General features: G+C 31.4%; 3 protein-coding genes and 1 long non-coding RNA gene across 4 annotated transcripts; 2 read left to right on the top strand and 2 right to left on the bottom strand.

Annotated features, from left to right (window-relative positions):
• Positions 1-92: 92 nt before the first annotated feature.
• LOC116774244 (WD repeat-containing protein 18) lies at positions 93-1,594 on the bottom strand. The gene has a single exon (XM_032666902.2). The coding sequence runs from the start codon at positions 1,437-1,439 to the stop codon at positions 111-113; it is 1,329 nt and encodes a 442-aa protein (XP_032522793.2). The 5' UTR covers positions 1,440-1,594; the 3' UTR covers positions 93-110.
• Positions 1,595-1,966: 372 nt separating this feature from the next.
• On the top strand, positions 1,967-20,338 carry LOC116774249 (malignant T-cell-amplified sequence 1 homolog). Its single transcript, XM_032666907.2, has 5 exons — positions 1,967-2,116; positions 16,465-16,617; positions 18,214-18,314; positions 19,270-19,471; positions 20,174-20,338. The coding sequence occupies exons 1-5, from the start codon at positions 2,106-2,108 to the stop codon at positions 20,253-20,255; spliced, it is 549 nt and encodes a 182-aa protein (XP_032522798.1). The 5' UTR covers positions 1,967-2,105; the 3' UTR covers positions 20,256-20,338.
• On the top strand, positions 2,674-5,353 carry LOC116774245 (adiponectin receptor protein). The gene has a single exon (XM_032666903.2). The coding sequence runs from the start codon at positions 2,993-2,995 to the stop codon at positions 4,151-4,153; it is 1,161 nt and encodes a 386-aa protein (XP_032522794.1). The 5' UTR covers positions 2,674-2,992; the 3' UTR covers positions 4,154-5,353.
• On the bottom strand, positions 18,133-20,205 carry LOC116774250 (uncharacterized). The gene is made up of 2 exons (XR_009753206.1): positions 20,064-20,205; positions 18,133-18,304 (listed from the first exon to the last, which is right to left on the bottom strand). It is a non-coding gene; the product is annotated as an uncharacterized LOC116774250 (long non-coding RNA).
• Positions 20,339-21,188: the final 850 nt, after the last annotated feature.

Genomic DNA, 21,188 nt, shown 5'->3' with positions numbered 1-21,188 from the left:
GAGACAGTGTAGCCAATTGTTTTGTGAATATTCGTCAAAACAAAAAATGGTAACAAGAGAATATGCCAAGAGAGATTGATTAAATGAAATAATAATTTAAAATATGTATTTTATTGCTCTTTATTTTTCCTTTTCTTTTTAGAGGTTTTATTATTTTGTACAGGTACAGAATCAAGAACTTTTTGAACTGACAGATTATACAAGTTGGCATTAATTAGCTTAATTTTCTCCAATTCTTTCTTTAAAAATTCTTCATTTTGTCGTACTTCCAGTTCCAAATCCTTGGGGTCGACGTCTATATTACTTTCAATGTACTCCGGCCAGAAGTTTGTTTTTTCACTTATGAGCACTTCCACCTCATTGATTTCGTCACTGTTATTCTCCAAACTTCTTTCTAGACTATGCAGGACTACACTCGGAGAAAAATCTTGATTATAAATAGCTGCAAAGTTTTGTGTGAAGAATGCATTTGTTATTGGTCCTTTATGTTTTATTGTCCTAACTGGCTGTTTGCTTCTTATATGCCACAGTATTACTTGTTCATCGTTACCGCCAGACATTAAAATTTCACCATTCAAAGAAACAGATAAGCATGTAACAGCTTTACTGTGACCGGAGAATATTTGACTAGTATCATTTCCGTTCACCAAAACATCTCTATTGGTCTGTTGTTTTTGTAAACCAATTTCAAAGATCTTCCCTTCAGTCGATCCAACAAATATGTTAAGTTCTAAAACATCCAATGTGATTGATGACAAAGGTTCATCGAAGACAAGATTCAATAACATCTCACCAGATGTTAGGTCATAGATTTTACAAGTCCTATCACTTGAAACTGTGAATAATCTACCATGTAATCCCAACTTGCTTATACACATATCTATAACGGGTAGGGAATGATCAGAGAATATATATACTGGATCATGTTGACCAGCTATAGCCTGAGTTACGAGTTCCACTTCAGCATTGGCTGCTACAGTTGCCAATGACCACACCATCACCATACCATCCTCAGCGGCCGATACAAAGAATCTACTGTCACTTGTAAATTTTAATAGGTTCACTTTCTGATAGTGACGGTTAATAATAGTCAAGAGACTCCCAGAGGCTATTTGCCAAAGGTAAATTTTGTCTTCAATACCAGCAACACAATAAGTACCATCATGGGAAATGGCCAATGCACTAGCTTTTCCGGGAAGAATAAACCGCATGCCTTGTACTGTTTGGTGTGAATTTAAAGGCCATACATGAAGTATTGGTTTGGTTTTTTCAACAGAAGCGATGTAATCTTTGCCAATAAAATTGAGAGTTCCTTTCTCACTTGTTCCACCCCCTTTGTAAGCCATTAAATTCGTCCCTGTGTTAGGATCCCAAATACTAGATGTCCATAATGTATTGTTTGAGTCACAGGTTACTAATACTTCTAGTAAATTAGACATTTTATTGAAATACTTCAGTTCAGTTTTTTAATTGCGGCCTTCATTCGTGCAAAATAGTACAAAATATTAAAACTGTTACAATAACCATGCGGTAACCAAATCAAAACAGAGATTCCTATTGCTTTTCACTTTGACAACTTAATCTCTAATTGACAGATTATGACATCTATGAAGTATGTAATATGTTTTCACCAAAATTTAAACAAATTCCTCGCAATTGCTTTCGCGACTGTAAAAATTTATTTATTTGCCCGTGTTATTTAAATAATTTGAATGATTTTTCTTTACAGTGTACTTTGAATTTTTATTTAATAATTTTAAGTAGTTTATTTTTGTACTTAAATATAGGAACAAAAAAAAAATAAAATTTGAATATAGTATTTTAAATGTTTGTTTTTAATTTTAATAAACCATAGTTATTAAGCGTATATTTTAAAAATTTCACTACTATAATATTTATTATTTAACTTTTAGTTGGATATTGGTTATCTATGCCTTTTGCCATAATATAACGAATGAGAGGTAAGTAGGAATTGGATTTCCATTGGCTTAAATTTGAAGGTTGTATTTTGACAATTGTGTTCAAACTTTGGCTGTCGTGATAATTTGATATACAATAATTCTCTATTATTGTTTTGTAAATTCAGTGCATTCAACTTCGAAATAATGTTCAAAAAGTAAGTACAGCTCTTTTATATAAATTTGTTTGTAAGAGTAACTGCGAAAAATAGAAAAAATATTGTTTGAGGTTATACGGCTTTATGCTTTGTCAAATGAATTATTGACGTAATGTTCTATTAACCAATCAGACGTAAGTAAAATTACGAAAGTTCGGTGACGTTGTATGAATATTAGTGATGTAGGCGAACGTATATTAATGATTTCATTTTATTTTTTTTATAAGTCATTATAATATTATTATTTAATTCAAATAAAAGTTTGCTTAAAAAAAATTATGACTTCATCGGCTAAATCTCAGAAAAATATTAATATTTTTATAAAGTAATATTTTGACATGTCGTTGTATGTTATAGAACCTTATAATTTTATTGCTCATTAATTTTTTCTCTTTCGAAATACAAAAAAGTATTGTTTTGGAATTAATTGTATAATGTTACGGACAACACTATTTGGCAGCTGAAGCTATCTTTACAGAAGAGTGAAAGAGAAATATAATGTGTTATCATTTGTATGAAAGAGATAGGTATATTTAGAAAATGGACATGGTTATTGGAGAACGGTTTCAGGCGAATATTTAACAGTTCCTTGCAGCTGTTCTAAATTGATTGTTGTTTGTTCGATACGTGGCTACATTTTATATTATATTATAATTTTTTATCCGTCGATTTTGAAAGTTACAATCCGTGATTATAACAAAACTAAAGAAAAGATAAAAGAACAAAAGACTTTCTGTGTTTCGTGTATTCGTGCTTCTATTCCGTGACGTAACTGGATTTCTTGTGAAACTCGACTGCTTTACTCAGATTGTTTACGAACGACGTTACCGCGGATGGTTATTACATTCGTGTAATTGCGTAACGAAGACGTCCAAAATGTGGGAAGTCGACTCTGACACGGGGTCCCATAGTGTGTCGTCTGATGGACTCCGACGACGGCAGGGATGGGATCCAGAAGCCGAGAGTCTCGCTTCTCATATCGACGAACTCGACGAAGTCCTCGCCGAGGAAGAGGAAGGATGCCCGCTGCCGTCCACGCCGGAGGATCAACATTTACTCGACGCGGAAATGGCTGAAGTTTTAAAAGCAGGCGTGCTATCCGATGAAATCGATCTCGGTGCTCTGGCCCATAACGCGGCTGAGCAAGCCGAGGAATTCGTTCGTAAGGTTTGGGAGGCGTCGTGGAACGTGTGTCACTTCAGACATCTGCCCCGTTGGCTGCAAGACAACGACTATCTACATAAAGGCCACAGACCTCCACTGCCGTCTTTTAGTGCCTGCTTCGCTTCCATCTTCCGTATTCACACCGAGACTGGTAACATCTGGACTCATTTGCTCGGCTGTGTCGCGTTCATTGGCGTCGCCATTTACTTCCTGACACGGCCCTCTATCGAAATACAAATGCAAGAGAAAATGATCTTCGGTGTTTTTTTCATTGGCGCTATAGTATGTCTCGGTTTTTCGTTTGCCTACCACACACTGTATTGCCATTCGGAAATGGTTGGTAAACTGTTCTCAAAGCTCGACTATTGTGGCATAGCACTGCTCATAATGGGTTCGTTCGTTCCTTGGCTGTATTACAGTTTCTACTGTCACTACAGACCTAAAATAATATACTTGTCTGTAGTGATTGTTTTAGGTATATTATCTATTATAGTGTCACTTTGGGATAGATTCTCAGAGCCTCGACTCCGTCCCCTTCGAGCTGGAGTGTTCATGGGTTTTGGTCTGTCTGGTGTAGTGCCGGCTATACATTATGGTATCACTGAGGGCTGGTTTAGCCAAGTTAGTAAGGCATCTCTCGGCTGGTTGGTGCTAATGGGTCTGCTCTACATATTGGGGGCTATGTTCTATGCCCTCAGAGTACCTGAACGCTGGTTCCCCGGTAAATGTGATATCTGGTTCCAATCTCACCAGATATTCCATGTGCTTGTGATTGTGGCTGCATTTGTCCACTATCACGGTATCAGTGAACTTGCATCGTACCGCGTAACCGTCGGTGAGTGTTCGATGCCTCCATCATCCATTGCCTTCTAGCCTCGACCCTACCAAATGTGATAGTAGACCATAGATAACTTTAAGTAGGTTACAAACATTTAATAGTTTCATTGTATATTTTTTTAACAAGTAACTAACTAAATCGATTTTTCTAAGTTTTTTATAAAACTGGCAGGTTTAATGGCCATGAAGCACTAACATGAGACTAATAAAAAATAAATTTAATTCCACTCATAAAGTTTGAATCTTATTTTCAAATCTGTTTTCATATAATTTATGATGGATCCTTTGTAGTAGACAATTTTGGGGAACACAAGCCGATACAGCCAACACATGCACGAAATAGTCTGAGTTTTGTTTATTGCAACCTTATGGACTAAGATTTTTGATATAATATATTTTATAGAATGTACTTAATTTGCACACTGTAACCGCTTACATAATCAACATTAACTCTCCATTCCGCTAATTATTTTACGACTTTTTCTAAGAAACATTTAAAATTTATTTAAATATAAACAATAAAAATCCTAAAGTCTTTTAATTTTTATACATTGAAAACATAAACTGTATGAAAGCTATTGTTACTTCATATTTAGTCTTGTCTAGTTCAATTTGTTGTTTGTCTTTTGTTGTTATAGTATTAAATAATATTTATTTCACATTCATATCATCTAACATATATCTAGAATCTCAATAAAGTTTATATTTAAGTTGAATTCTCTTGGAATTAATAGCAGAACACATTCCAACAGATAAAAGAATATTTTGATTTCAATAGTCCTGATGCAGTCTGTATTAGTTTAAAAAAAAATGTATATTCTAAATTGTAAGTGTTCATAAAACCTATTTTATTAAAATTAAAAAAAATAAACTGTAAATATAAAAAAAAAAACTGAGCTCTATGGGTTAGGTACATTATTTAGGATGTTGAAAGAATAGTATAAAATAATTGATGGAAATTATTGTCTGTGGGCTCAGAACGTCAAATAAATTGTACTTTTGCACTCTTTTCTCATTTTTTTTCATTCTTAAAGGCATAGCACTCTTCATTGTTCCAAAAGACCTTGGATTGATTAAGAAAGACAATATTTTCATCAAAATTTATTTGTTAATTTTTGTTTTTGAAATTTCACTTGTATTTTGTAGTTCTAATTGTTTCATTATATTAACTGTTTGATTACTGTTTGTTTGAAGGGATTAAAATTATGATTATGCAATAAAGATTAATTGAAAAGACGATAATGCTTTTATTTTAGACAAACCATGGAGGTTTTTTAAATCTTAAAACTCTTTTTTTTAATATCGTTCAATTGCGAGCATACTGTCTATACTATTTCGAAATACCTTTAGATAACATATCAGTACTCGTTTGTACCGTCCTCGATGTCGAGTCCTATGATAGGAGAGTTTATTTAACTCTTTCCGATATCCGTTTCCTAAAATTGCGTGTCATGCGCTGATCAGACTAATAACAACTAAGATGTAATTATTTAAGCTTCTCATTAGAATTGTTACTTCGTTTAATTATGATTTTTTTTGTGGGCATTTTTAATCCTGCGTTTAAAACTTCAAATAAGTTATTTATAAACAATATGTGAATTCTTTTAGGTATATTTTCTTGTTGTTTTTTTTTCCATAACATGAAATGTAAAGAGTCCCGACGTTTCAGTTACTTGTCAGCAACCGTGATCACGGGCAGACGGGATGTATGAAGTATGTAGTTTTTTACAAAAATAAAAGCATGCGTAGTATATCCGAAAAATATTAGTTTCATTTAGAGGATAAATCTTTGAGAATTCCAAGGTATTTTGAAGTCGATAGACAATTTAAATGTATTAATAAAGGTTTACATATTATAAGGCGATTAACCATTGTTATTAAAAATATAATATAAAATGACAATTTTATTTGTACTCAATTAAGCTTACAGATATTTTTTAAGGATTACAAAACATATACCTTTGTGCGAGGAAGTTGTGAAAAGAAAAAATTAAAACTCCACACAATAGTGAAACACTACAAGTGGCACTTCAGTGTTATGACGCGATAATTACAGTATGCATTGGGTTCTAGTCCTTCAAGCGATCTAGAATATTCTATGGCTCGGAATTTAAGGAAGCCATAAAAAATATAAGCTTCAGACTGCACGTGACAAGACTGAAATAGGCTACCGTAAGGTGATTATATCGTAACGGGATAAATTATTATTTATTTTTAAGTAATAATTAAATCTTGAACAATAATTATTATTCCAATATATTATGCAATTTACATATTAAAACGAAAATCAAGTGTGTCAATCGTATATATGGAAAACAAATTTAACATAAATTTTAAGAATACATACTTCGATTTACGTGACTGAAAAAACGTGATTTCAAATCGATTACATTTTTATGGCATTACCTTTTTAGGTTCCGTAGCCAAATGGCAAAAGGCCCTTATAGATCCGTCATGTCTGTCTGTCCGTCCGATCTTCCGACCGTCCGTATGTCACAGCCATTTATTTCCGAATCTGTTGGGTCTACATAGTTGAAACTTTTTAAGTTTATGTATTCTGAATGAATGAATGAATTTTGTATGTTGTATAATGAATGAATGAATTTTGAATAAAAAATTATAAATTTAAAAATTAAAGGGGGGCACTCCATACATGGAACTGGTGTCTATGGATAGGGCTTTAAAAAAGACATTAAGGTTCCTAAAACTATTTTTCGTCAAAATCAATTGTTTGAAAGATAGCTTCCAAAGTGGAAAAATGAGTGTCTCCCCTTCTTAATTTTAAAATAAGACAGTGGGAAAACAAAAAAAAATATATGCTGTAGATTTCAATGGAAAGTTTCAACGAAAATTGGTTTGAACGAGATATCATTATTAGTTTTTAAGAAATAATACATTTTCAAAAAACGCATATACAACTTAGTCGTTCATACAAACACTATGTAAAACCAAGTTATTTTCTTTTTATAAAACATCGATCAAAGTTACAACGCACTACAATAACTTTTATATTATGTCATCTACTTGCTGCTACGGAACCCTTCATGGGCGTGTCCGACTAGCACTTGTTTAATGTTTTTAAATACAATCCTTAGCGGGTTTTTTGTTTTGGTATATTGTTACAATATACACCTATGTATATAATTGCTTCTATATTAATTATTTATTTAAATAATTACTATCATGTTTTATAACATCACGTTTAAATAGAATCATATTAATGAGATCTAAGATTTTCGCGAGTTTTTTTCCATTTAAATGAAACTAATATTTTTCGGATAAACTACGCGGATTTTTATTGTTTAAAAAACTACATAATCCCGACATCTCGTCTGCCCGTGATCACGGTTGCTGAAAAGTAACCGAAACGTCGGGATTATGTAGTTTTTTAAATAATAAAAATCCGCGTAGTTTATCCGAAAAATATTAGTTTCATTTAAATGGGATTATATTATATGACATACCTTATAAATTACCCGTCACGAGGGATTTTGTATCTGACTTTGAACCCTAAACTGTTCTAGGGGTAAGATCTCAGCCTCGAGGGTTTTCATGGGCCCAGATCTCTGATTACAATGTCGTTATTACAGAATATAAATTTGTTTGTAATTAACGTACGATACATACAAGTAAGATGATACATTTTTTGTTCGTATAAGTAAAAGCTATTTCAAAACATCTAGTAATTGTGATACTTTATTATTATATTTTATTCAACTTTAAGAAATTTAAAAGACTATATACGACTGCATATATCATGTAACGGAACGTTACAAGAAGTTTCAATCGTAATACTATGGGGTTTTCCAATAGGGACGCTTGAACTTTGACAGCTGATTGCGGCCATGTTGTTTGAGTGACAGCTGTCAAATGCAGTGTGTTATATTCATTCCGTCCTCCCAAACCACCATGGCAGGTTACAGTGTCGAGCAGCACGTGCAAATCATAAAATTGTTTTATGAAAATGGGTCTTCAGTTCGAGCAACGTTCCGCGCACTTCGCCCGTCTTACGGTCGCGATGATCGTCCTGCCGAGTCGACTATGCGTCGATTGGTGGACAAATTCGAGTCAACCGGGTCAGTTAACAATCAGCCGGTTCCCGTGCGTCAACGTAACGCGAGATCTGCCGAGAATATCGCCGCTGTGCGCGACAGTGTCCTCGAAAACCCGCGGCAGTCAATTCCGCGTCGCGCACAGGAACTCGGCCTTTCGCAGACGACAACTTGGCGAATTTTGCGTTGTGACTTGAGCCTGCACCCGTACAAGATCCAGCTGACCCAAGAGCTCAAGGTTAATGACCATAGACAGCGCCGTGTGTTCGCTGACTGGGCATTAGAGCAGTTGGAAGTTGACGCCGATTTTGGCAAAAAAATCATCTTCAGCGACGAGGCGCATTTTTGGATGAATGGCTATGTCAACAAGCAAAAATGCCGTATTTGGGACGAGACCAATCCACACGAGGTTCACCAAGTGGCAATGCACCCGCAGAAAGTGACTGTTTGGTGCGGATTTTGGGCCGGAGGCGTGATTGGTCCGTATTTTTTCGAAAACGATAATGGTGTGGCCGTCACCGTCAATGGTGAGCGATACCGGTCGATGATAACCAACTTCTTTTGGCCTGAAATCGAGAATATGGATCTGGACAACATGTGGTTTCAACAGGACGGCGCTACGTGCCACACAGCACACGCTACGATGGAAGTTCTGCACGAGCAATTTCTGGACATGGTCATCTCGCGCGGAGGCGACGTGAACTGGCCACCGAGATCGTGCGATTTGACCCCGCTGGACTTTTTCTTGTGGGGTTTTCTTAAGTCGCAGGTCTATGCCAACAAGCCGCAAACCACCGATGCCCTCAAAGTCAACATACGCCACGCCATCGATCAAATACAGCCCGATTTGTGCGCCAGAGTCATCGAAAATTGGACCTTTCGTGTGCGCGCCACCAACCGAAGCCGTGGCGGTCATTTGAATGTTGTCATATTCTATACATAATGGGGTCAATAGACCTTTCAAATAAAAAAAAAAATTTGCAAATATCTTTCCTACATGTATTTTTTTTTGCATTTCAAAGATCAAGCGCCCTTAATGGAAAACCCTATACATACGGAGAGTTAACGGTTATTGATTGACACGTTTGATTGAAATACGTTGATACTATCATGTATAAAGTTTTATAAAACTCAAAACTCAGAGTGTAGTGTGACATACAAACTCGTGGTAAGCATATGTATATTGTTCAAGGTCAACGTAAAATTGAAACAAACGAAAAGTTAAATAATTACAAGATTTAGTTGAAACTTGGTTAATTCAATATATTTATTTTATTTCAATACAATGATAATGATATGTTATATTTTTAATTTTGTTCTGTGATTTGTTATGATATATTAAAATAATTTTATTTATAAAGTCTCTGTTTGTTGTGTTAATATAAAAAAATACACACACACACACACACATATTATGTATATAACATTTCCTCAGAGGTCGAACGTATAAGAAATTTTCCGTTACGTGAATGTTTAATTGATTTTTATTTAAAACACTAGCTTTTGCCCGCGCCTTTGTCCGTGTGGTATAATGACTTGTCAGAAATTGAGTTTTTCCCTTAGTTAGCGTCTTTTCCACGGTCTATCGGTTACACGACTCTGTAAACAAACATTTCAGAAATAAGATTGTCTCTTATATTATAGTATCTTAGCTATGTGCAGCGGCCTTTAGTGAACACCACTGCGGGTGACGGTACAAGCTTATTATTTGCGGTTGGTACAGTAATCGGGTCTAGGGATTGAACCGCAAAATTAAATTTGTTTTTTTTTTAAATATCGTGTCAAATTTTATCTTGTCAAAATTTCAGCTGAATCAGTGTAGAACATTTTGAGTTTTTGAAGCATAGACAAACCAACTTAGGATTTTCATATATATAGATAATAATGCAATCATAATATATATGTTTATATATATGTACATATATGTGTATTAATTTAATAATAAATAAATATAAGTACTGAACTGAGTTACACGTAAGATGAGTTTTTACAGAACGAGTTAGTCTAAAAAAATCAAATTCTTTTACTAGACTAGAAAAAATAATAATAAAATCGTTCAAAATAATATTGGTATTTAATTTCTGTTTAAATGAATAAGTAAGAGATTTTCTTCTCATTAATGTTAATGATCGTCGAAAATTTTAATAGGCAATTGTCTATTTATCTGTAAAATAATATGTTAAGCATTTAATTTGATAAATTAATTAACGTTTTATTTCGTGTTACATTCTCATTAGAATCTGCTCGTTGTAGTTTTTTTAATTATCTTATGGCTTCATTCACACTGGAATTGTTGAATGTGATGCCAATGTCAACTTTTTTTTTTTAATTAAAATTATAGTATACTCTGTGCAGGAAACCAAAAAGGACTTTATGTAATAATGGCATTTTTTTTAGTCCAGTTAAATTTTTACCAGCACAGAGGATAAAAAAATACATATATAAATTTAAACAGCTTAGTTTGTATATTGTATATCAAAAGTTAAAGAGTATAAACCATATTTGCATGTAAAACAAACTTAAAAAATCTCAACATTAATTGATCGGGATATATTACGAGGTAGAATCCTATAAGAGATAGTTTGCTTTTGGATGATATAATAAGATATGAGAAATTTGACCTTTATCTTAATAAACAAGAACGTTTCTGTTATATAGTACAAGAGACCATGTAGATCATAAAAATATGACATTATCTTTTTACTCGATTGCCTTGAAATTTGGTCTCTTGCACTATTCTCGAGGTTACTGAACGGTTAATTTTTGGGTAGTTGGTTAACGGATGTATGGCGGGTGCTGTTTTAATATACATGTTTTTTGTGTATTCAAGCTTTTTTTTTTCTTTTTAAAATGGATTTGTTTCAACCAGTCTTAAAACTAATTGATTTATTTTTTTTAACTCTTTTTTTGAAGAATTTCAAAAGCATTTTCAACATCTAATTTACGTATGTTAATAAACGTTTAATATCCTTAACTTTTGCATAAACTAAAGTGATTGTTTTATATCATTCTAAATTTTAATCAATTAAATGTATATCAAAATTTCAGAGGCCTTCAGTTTTATCTACGAGATAATTACAATACTTTAAAAATAACTTATTCAATGGTTAATACCAATTATTATTAACTTGATTCAGTAAAAGAAATTCTGTATTTGTGTCATGTTTGTTTGTTTAAATGAAACTAGTATTATTCGGATTTACTACGCGGATTTTATTATTTAAAAACTACATAATCCCGACGTTTCGGTTACTTTGCAGCAACCGTGATCACGGGCAGACGAGACGTCGGGATTATGTAGTTTTTAAATAATAATATCCGCGTAGTAAATCCGAATAATACTAGTTTCATTTAAATGAATACTCGCGAAAATCTTAGATCTCATTATGTTTGTTTGTGTATTCGCGGTTATCTCAAGATATGTAGGACATATTATATGAAAGGCTTTTATTATTCGAAATGATGTTTTATTTTTTATTATTTTTATAATAAAACTCTTTATTTTATAAAATTTGTTTATATATATAAAACCTATATTAATTTTAATATCTTTACGTTTTCAAACAGTTTGTATATATTTTTTATATAATTATACTTAGTCTGACCTATTTGATGAGTGCATAGAAGTTGATTATATAAAAAAAAATATTTTTTTTTTGTTGACAAAAATTATAATTGTAAAAAAAACGTCAAAAAAAAAACAATGCACCGAGCGACAAATTTTGTAAGCACAATGAGTTTTATTGCCGAACTGAATACAATAAAAAAAATTCATTGATGAATCTTGTCACACGACACTATCAACGGAGGTATATAAATCAAAAACTAGAAAACTGACAGTATTTGGTTTGTGCACGCAAACTAATGGTACGGAGCGATCGTATGTTAAGGTACATTTCCACATCAAATCGTTCTACGTGTTGCATACAAAGGCTTGTTACATTTAACTAGGCTAATAGAGTCATGAAATAACAATAGGTATGCAAAAATTACATTATAGCATTTTATTACTTTAACATAAAAAATAATTATTTACAATATTTGTATCTAATTCACAACCCATAACTTTGTTTAAAAATTTTATAAATAAGTGATTTGTATAAATGTAAATTCTATTCAGCTTGCTTAGTACATGTTTGCTTGTGTCATGAAATACGGTGTTATTAAAGTTTATCATTCGCAAGCCAGCGTATATTATAAAAACATACGTTACTGACTGAGATACGGGAAACGCTTGGTGTGTAGTGAAGATTTAAACTTGTGGTAAACGTGCTTTTGGTAAGTATATATGGTCCAACAAAAGCGAAAAATTGAAGTGACTCCGCGACCTTGAAATTATGGCACAACCGACCTTGTTACCTTAGCGGAGGTCACTTCCAATCGATAATAGCTACTTTAACCAATATTGATCACAACAACATGGTTGTCACGTGTAGTTTATATAGAATAAAAGAAAATTTATCAATAATTCATCCAATAGCTAATATATAATCCATTTGTCTTTATGTTAAACTAGGACCCAGCCCCTGTTTCGCACGAGCTCTTTACAAAAAATATAAAATAGCCCATTTAATTTTGAGAATTATTAAAATTATATTATGATAACTTTGAAATGGTCCGCCCGATTAAAATGATTTAAAGAGTATTTTACATATACTGATGTAGGCTTAAAAACGAAGTAATTTATTTTGATGAGATACCGTATGTATGTAAATAGCTTTCCAATAAACGCTTTAGGAATGACAATTTTTAAGAATTGTAAAATGGATATGGTATGTTATCCTTAAGGTATAGACACATTTTCTGTAGACCTACCTGTATAGGACACACAATGCCAACATATATTATTTTGTAATATCTCAAAGACTTTAGGCAGCGTTTTCGTTAAAAGCTTTCAGACGGCTCGTTTTTCCCGACCTCTTAAACAAATATCGTTAATGTACACATAAGTAAATACAAAAACTTAACAAATTATACACTAAAACCTCCCTCGAAAATCACGCTATCGAGTGGTCATAACCGTTTGATAATCGGTGCAGTAGTTTTTCCGTTTATCGCTAACAGACAGACAGACAGACGCGGCGAGAGACTTTGTTTTATTATATACAGTAAAGTATTGATTGATATTTATTATTCAGTCGTTTAACACAAGTTCTCAACGTGTTACTACGTACGTGTTTTTGCAATTCTCATACAATAACTTTGGTGAATGCTGTAGTCTATACGTGTGAAAATTGAACGGAATCTGTTAACGCTTCGTATTTAGTGTGTTAAAGCAAACATGTGGTTGGCATACTGCTGTCTGGGCTACATTACAGTGAGGCTTTATCAAAATCTGTCTGATAAAAATCACGCGAGTATATAACAAATATCAATATACAATCATAAGGGAGTAATCTGCGACATCTTCCGCATATTATGTATTATTATATTTATAAAACTTCATATATTCTATCTGTCAGTTCATCATCATCATCATCATCATCATCATCATCATAAAGTTCATCATAATCAAGTCTTAATCATTCCGTTATAATCTGTTCCTAAATTTCGGAGTTTATCTACGTCAAGGACGTCCCAAGGTCGTCACAGGCTCGTCATAAAAAACTAATATAACCGTGAAACATTAATATCCATTCTTATTTTATTATATGAAAAAGCTTACAGGATAAATTCATAATTGAACATTACGCGTTGTATAATTTAAAATATGTAAATATCATTCAACCGCATGTTTTCATTTTTTTCCTTCCTTATTTAATTACAAGCAAAGGTTTTTCCATTTAAATCCAAGATGACTAGCAACCGTACTTTTTCTGACTTGACTTGAATAACTAGATTCCTGTTAAAATACTTTTTAATATATAAATTAATTTATTTCGTAATTAAGGATGATTTTAATCATGTCTGTGTTGTGACAACAAAGATATATATTTGTCACGTGTAAGGTATGTCTATGTATTTTTTGGGGCTAATGAATTACAATAATTTATTAATATTTCCCGATCTCAAAAATGTTTTTCGATATATTTGTTTAATATATTTTTTAATTAAATTTTTACTTTTTAATTATGTTGTAATGTTTTTAATATTTATTTTTTATTTATATATAATTTTCAACAACACTAACAAATATAAGTTTTAATAATAATCAGGTTATTCTGATATCAATATATAAAAAATAAATATCATTACAAATGTTAACGTATTTCCTCACACGATAACGTACATTAAAATAATAAGCTCTAAAACGCAAAGTATTGTGCATAATATTATAAATGCTAGAAATGTTTTAGATATATATTATATACTATTATTTGCCTGCGGCTTCTTCCGTGCGAACATCGTGGTTGTGTTCAGAGTTATGAATAAATTGGGTTAAAACAATAGCTATGATAACCAACTGTCAGCGACATCTATAGTCTATCGCGTGACATCAACGGTTTTGCCTTGATCCCGCGGGGTCTACAGAATTTCGGAATACATTGTAGTCTATGTTTCATTCTGATATGTGAGCTATATTATTGTGAAGTTTCATCGAAATACATTCAGTGGTTTTTGCCTAAAAGAGTTACAAACATACTCACATATACCCCCACAAACTTTCGCATTTATCATATTATTAGGAGTCAAAAGCTAAAGATTTAATCGATCTGATAAAATTATCATAATCCTATGTTTTGTGTATTATTTTACATACATAGTTATATACTATTACTTCCAAAGGATTATTTGTATTCTATAATAGGGAAGACTTATCCTGTATATAATGTAAATATATATATATATATATGTATATATATATATGTATATATATGTATATATATATATATATATATATGTATATATACATTATCGTGGGTGATGTCCAACACGTGATATATCTAGCACGTGGTACCACGGCTTCAAAGTGTATAGGGCTGCCATTCAATCAACAATGTGTTGTTGTTATTTATAACTTTAAATCTATAATAATTACTGTACTAATTTAATTGCCACATATCTCAATTCATATAAAATAAAATATGCTCATAATAAAATGTGCATAGATTCTGTCAAATTATTTTTTTAAGGATTTCCGATTAAGATAATCATGTCATTTGAATATTAGTCTATTGATTTTTTTTATTATTACAAAACTTTTATTCTATGAAAATATATTTGACAGCCATCCCTATATTTTTATCTTGGTGTAATCAGTTTAGCGTGAACTCGTATTTTTATCGGTTTTAAAAACTACCTATGTCCATAGTCCACACGCAAACTAAATAATAAATTATCAAACACATTATTATAAATGTCTATATAGGAAAGTTGTTTTATGTTTATAAACGACAGATTAATTAATGTCTCTAAAGCAATAAATCTATTACGAGGTATTCGTCTAAAAAAAATTACGACTAAAAAGGCGCGAGTTCTGTTTTTATTTTACTGCAAAGAATCCACAAATAACTGACATAGTTTCATGACGAAAGATTGCTATTTAAATAAAATGTTTGATTATTATAAAACAAAAAATACGTTCTCCTGCATTAACGATATTTTTATAAAAAAATCACAAATAATTAAAAAATTCATTACATAACGTATAGGTACATGTTTAAATCTTATATTAATGTGAATGTTATGTCATCCGTTAATTTATTTGATCGTTTATAATTCATTAACTATATATAAATATTCTTAAATTTATTTTTTAAATAAAGTAAAGCTTTTTAATAAATTTTCTTCATAAGTGATAGTTAGAAGGTAAATTCATACACACCGTCTTGAGTCTGAAACGTATTAAATATGTACAAAAAAGTAATGAAGTTTGGGAAAATGTAATAATATGTAATTACTATAATACTAAAATAGTACTTGTAGTACAGATTCTCACTGTCTGACGGCCAATTGTTGATTTATCAACAAATTTATTTAGTAAGTGGGATAGGTGTTTATACTCTCTGAACATAAATATATTATGCTTACCATAAGTTAGCGCTGTCTTACTACAAAAGGAGCGTTTCAGATATTTCATTCGTAAACTTATGTTGATACTGTCAGTTGCTAGACTTGATAAGACCGGTGATCTTAAATCATTTTAAGTCGAAGTATATAAGATATTATCGACTTTGGTCTTAACAAACATGATTTCCTTTAAACAGAATTATATTTCGTATTTTTTAAAGTATTTACGTATTATACGATTTTTTTATTTTATGCCTTTTTTATTAATTTTACAATTCACTTCTAATATAACACCTCATTTATAACTATTCAGGCAGAATATTGAAGATCTTTTCTTTTCTTCAGGTTTGATGAAAAGGAAAGCATTTCAGGCGTTCAGCAGCTGAAGTCCTCGGTACAGAAGGGCATCAGATCCCGTCTGTTGGAACTGTACCCACATCTGGAGAACCACATTGACCAAGTACTACCCAAGAAGGATACATTTAGGATTGTCAAATGGTGAGTTTTACTGGCTGTAATTAATCAGAATTTAAATTTAGAATATGGTTCTTAAATTTGGAATCAAATTTGAAAACCAGATTTCGTTTGATAATAATTTATAAGGAATCAATCGCCTTTGTAATTAATCGGAATCATAATTAATTTGTCTTGGGAGAATTATTTTGATATAATCCAATGACGTTAAGTAGGAATTTTTCGTTTATTTTTATTAAATTTAAAGTCTACAGGTTATTACCTATTAGAATTATATAGAATCTATTGATTCTTAATAAAATCATAAAGTGGAATGTGTAAAAAACTTATTTACATTTTTGGGAGCTATTTCAAGGTCATATCAGTTAAATCTTCATGAACACACGCGTGGATCACGAGTCACGACCTAGAATCGCCTTTGTTTAGTATTCTAGGACCAACAAATATTATTTTAATTCCCATTAAAAATTATAAATGTTACTCGGTTCTCAAATATACAGTCAAGCTAATTTTGTATTTTCGTGTGATTAAAATAACGATTTAAATGTGTGACTCAATTTATCGGAAAGTAAACTTGTTGAACAGCGAATGATAGTTAGAGCGTAACAAAAGTAATGTAATTCTCAAGGTTAAATCCTTTACGCAATTATTCGAACATAACTGTGTCATGCCACACGTGATGCGAGGGACGTTAATATAATCTGTGCGAGTGTAATGGCGAATGCAACGGTATATCCTGATCCTATTATTACTTATTCCTGTCGTTAAATTAATATCCGTCATAATTTATTATGTAACACAAGGGCTTTTGTGCCTATGCAGTTAAATAATGACAGTGCTAACAAAATGACTAACCGTGAATAGTGTGGGTGTACATAAACGCACATGGAGTTAATTAATTTTAACATGTAATATGAATCGTATTGCATATTATATAAAGACCAGATTACTTTGACATAGTGTATCCTATGGAAATAATATAACAAGATTAGATAATAGTCATTGAGCCTTAAGGTCATCTTATTCCATGACGTGGCTTGGACTTTGTATGCAGAATACTCTCGGACTTGATTCCGTTAAAACAAAGAACTAATGACATTATAATTTTATCTCTATTATAATTAATTTTAGTTCCTTATTATTATTTGCATAACGTCAATATAAAATCTTATAGTTAAAAGTAATTTGTTGTTGATTTTCGTGAATACGTTCTGGCTATTTATTTTAATGTCTTTTCGTCCCAAATGTTCTAACTGGTTTCGTGAAGTTTAAAGTATATGTTATTAGGAAACAATCTTATTATGGTTTTATACAAAAGATAGTTTCAGAGGTAGTACAAAACGGATTGCAGCTATTTTATATGATATTTAGTTAAAAATTGTTAGTCTTGAATCACAGCTGACTGCAAAACTTAGCCTAAAAAACTGTACCTTCATTTAATTTCTAAATAAATAAAATTATCATACACAACCTAAATTAGTATAATAAGTTATTATTTAAATAAGGTATTTATAGGCACTGTTTTAATTATCTTCCTGATTTAATCTGTGAACAGTAAAGGTATCATAATCTTTAAAAATGAATAAATATATTATGTATTCAATAATTTGTTGTTTCTAGTCATGACCACATCGAGATCATGGTGAACAGTGCCGGGGAATTGCTGTTCTTCAGACACAGAGAAGGTCCTTGGATGCCAACCTTGAGGCTGCTGCATAAATGTAAATAAAAAAAAAAAATACTATTACTCATTTTTGACAGTTGAGATGATTGCAATTTGTCAAATATATGGGTTAAATGATATATCATACCAGTAGTGAATGAAGCCACAGATTAAATAAAAAAAATATATAAGTTTCAATCTATAAAAACAATATATTAATTTAGTATAAATTCTTTGTTATTTATGTACAAATAAATATGAATTTAATTAAAAACCTCATTTTAATATGAATGGATGAATGTGTAAATGTTTATTTTTTTTTTATAATGTATTGATATAATTATTTAATTGCGTCCAATTTAATTGTTATTGATGCAAATTGTTTTGACAGTGTAGAGGAAGTAATATCTAATCTTAGCACTTTGATCTGTATGATTGTAAACATGTTTTTACAGCATTTGGCTCACTGTTATGACATTTTGATAGAATATAAATAAGCATTTTGATTGGATATTAGAATTAATAGCTTTATTTCTCTGATTTTTATGTCATATACTTTGTAATATCTCAAAAGTCGACCATAATTTATGTACATTTATCTCGTTTAGTGTTTATGTTTTAAATTGATATCAAAAACGAGATATAGTATGCTTTACTAGCAAGTGACTTTATTATTTTGACTTTGCTATTTTCACTAAAAGAAAAACTATATTATATTGAATGATCAGTCTAGAAAGTTCTTGGGTATGGAATTCATTATAGTAAGATGTAAGGTATAATTTTTCATTTATATATATATATATATCTTTGAAAGTGATAACTTAAAATATAACAATTAAGATCTATATATATACATATATATTAATTGTAATCTAAATTCAAAACAGTATCAGTAAATTGAGAAATATTAATTAAATTTACTTCAAGCTACAGAAGGTTGGCAGAAGATTGTAACAGTTAATTGTTATGATTGTTCAAAATAAAGAAATATATTGAATATAATATTATTTCAGATCCATTCTTCTTACCGATGCAGCAAGTCGACAAAGGTGCTATAAGATTCGTTCTTAGCGGTGCTAATATAATGTGCCCCGGACTGACTTCACCTGGAGCACGTATGTCGAGTGTAGTGAAAGGCAGCGTTGTAGCTGTTATGGCCGAGGGCAAGCAGCATGCGTTGGCTGTTGGCATAACTTCACTATCAACTGATGATATGTGAGTTGTGATTTAAGGACTTAAGAACCTATTAATATAAACTGAGTGTGGTAATGTTATTTCACACCATTTTAACAGGCACATATGTCATGTTTAGATAAAAATAATATAAAGAATATTATGTAAAGGTATTTTTCGTCTCTTATTTTCTGTATCGTCAATATCATTGGATATAGCAATTTCTTGCCTCAAAATGAAGCGTGAAACAACAATTACAGTGGATTAGTGAGAAAAGTATCATGAACATTTGATTTCCATTATAAAAAAGGGTTGACAATTTGACAGAACAATATAGCATTCGTTACTAACACAACCGACGTATTATCAGTGGAAGGATTGGCAACTTGACAGATTTTCTTTACTTAGGTTTATTTATATATACATATAGATATAACTTCCTCGATCTTAGGTAACATTTACTAAAAATTCTATAAAGAAAACCGATCTGAATTTTTCCCAGTGTAAGATATGTAATAGTTATGAAATATAAATAAATTGATATTTATATTAAGTAAATATATATACGGGGTGGATAAAATTACATGTCAAAGAAATCCGGAAAGCTTTCTACAATTTTCCGATAATTAATAACCTTTTAACTGATGCAATTGTAACTTGAGATAATCTTGACATTGCACTACACTATAACATACATTAAATAACAATTACATAATAGTTAAGTTTATATTTTCTTATTTACAGAGCGAAAGTCAACAAGGGCGTCGGCATAGAGAACTGTCACTATTTGAATGATGGCTTATGGCAGATGAAACCAGTGAAGTGATGTGATCTAGATATATATTTACTAAAATTGTTTTAAGTTTCTTTGTAATACATGTAATAATAAATAGTTTTATTTCATAATAATAGTTTTATTCAGTATATATTTTTATAGGCGATAACCTTATTGTGATACTCGTACTAGTCGGTTGAAAATCGAAAAATTATATGAATTAAGACATTATAAGTACATATAATAATACTTAATTATTTAGTAGTAGCCCATAAGGCTTAGTTTAAAGAACAAATTGTATTGATACCACAAGTTTGCAATGTCAATTACAATTTATGACTGAACAGCTGAAATTCTGCATGTAGTTTGGTAATGAAAATGATTGATCTTGTTGTTATTGAGATTTCAAAGAAACGCTTCCGTACTTTAGTATGGATTGGTGTCTCTGAATTTATAAGACAATAAATTGATCGTTTACTTAGCCTGACTGTAAACAAAAGTAACTTATTAAGTGAGAATTGGAATATGAAATTAGAAACAAACTTCAAGATAGACAAAGAGATGGAGATAAAAACGAATTAGTTATTAAAGATAAGAAGATATCAATTCATTAGTTTATGCCCTTCGCCCTTGAGAACTTCGGAATTTGCTCTAGAAGAATAGTGTATCGTGCATTAAACCACAGGTATGGTAACCAACTGGCAGCGACATCTATTGTCGGCTACGTAACTGTATAAAAATACTACTGTCATGTGGTGATCCTGCGGTAATGACACGGAAATCCGGTACAAAATATAATGATCTCTTATTGTGATAACTAAGTTATATTACTGCAAAATGTTACCAAAATTTATTGAGTAGTTTGTGGGCGAAAGAGCAACATATAGGATAGTAGGATTCCCTGCGGACTCTCCGTCCGCGTACCGGCCTATCGTGCTGCTGGATGAGGTGGGAAAGCTCTTCGAAAGAATACTTTCGAACCGC

Source organism: Danaus plexippus, chromosome 26 (genome assembly GCF_018135715.1).
Source record: "Danaus plexippus chromosome 26, MEX_DaPlex, whole genome shotgun sequence".
Classification (NCBI taxonomy): Eukaryota; Metazoa; Arthropoda; class Insecta; order Lepidoptera; family Nymphalidae; genus Danaus; species Danaus plexippus.
This window is presented reverse-complemented; position numbering and strand designations above follow the sequence as displayed.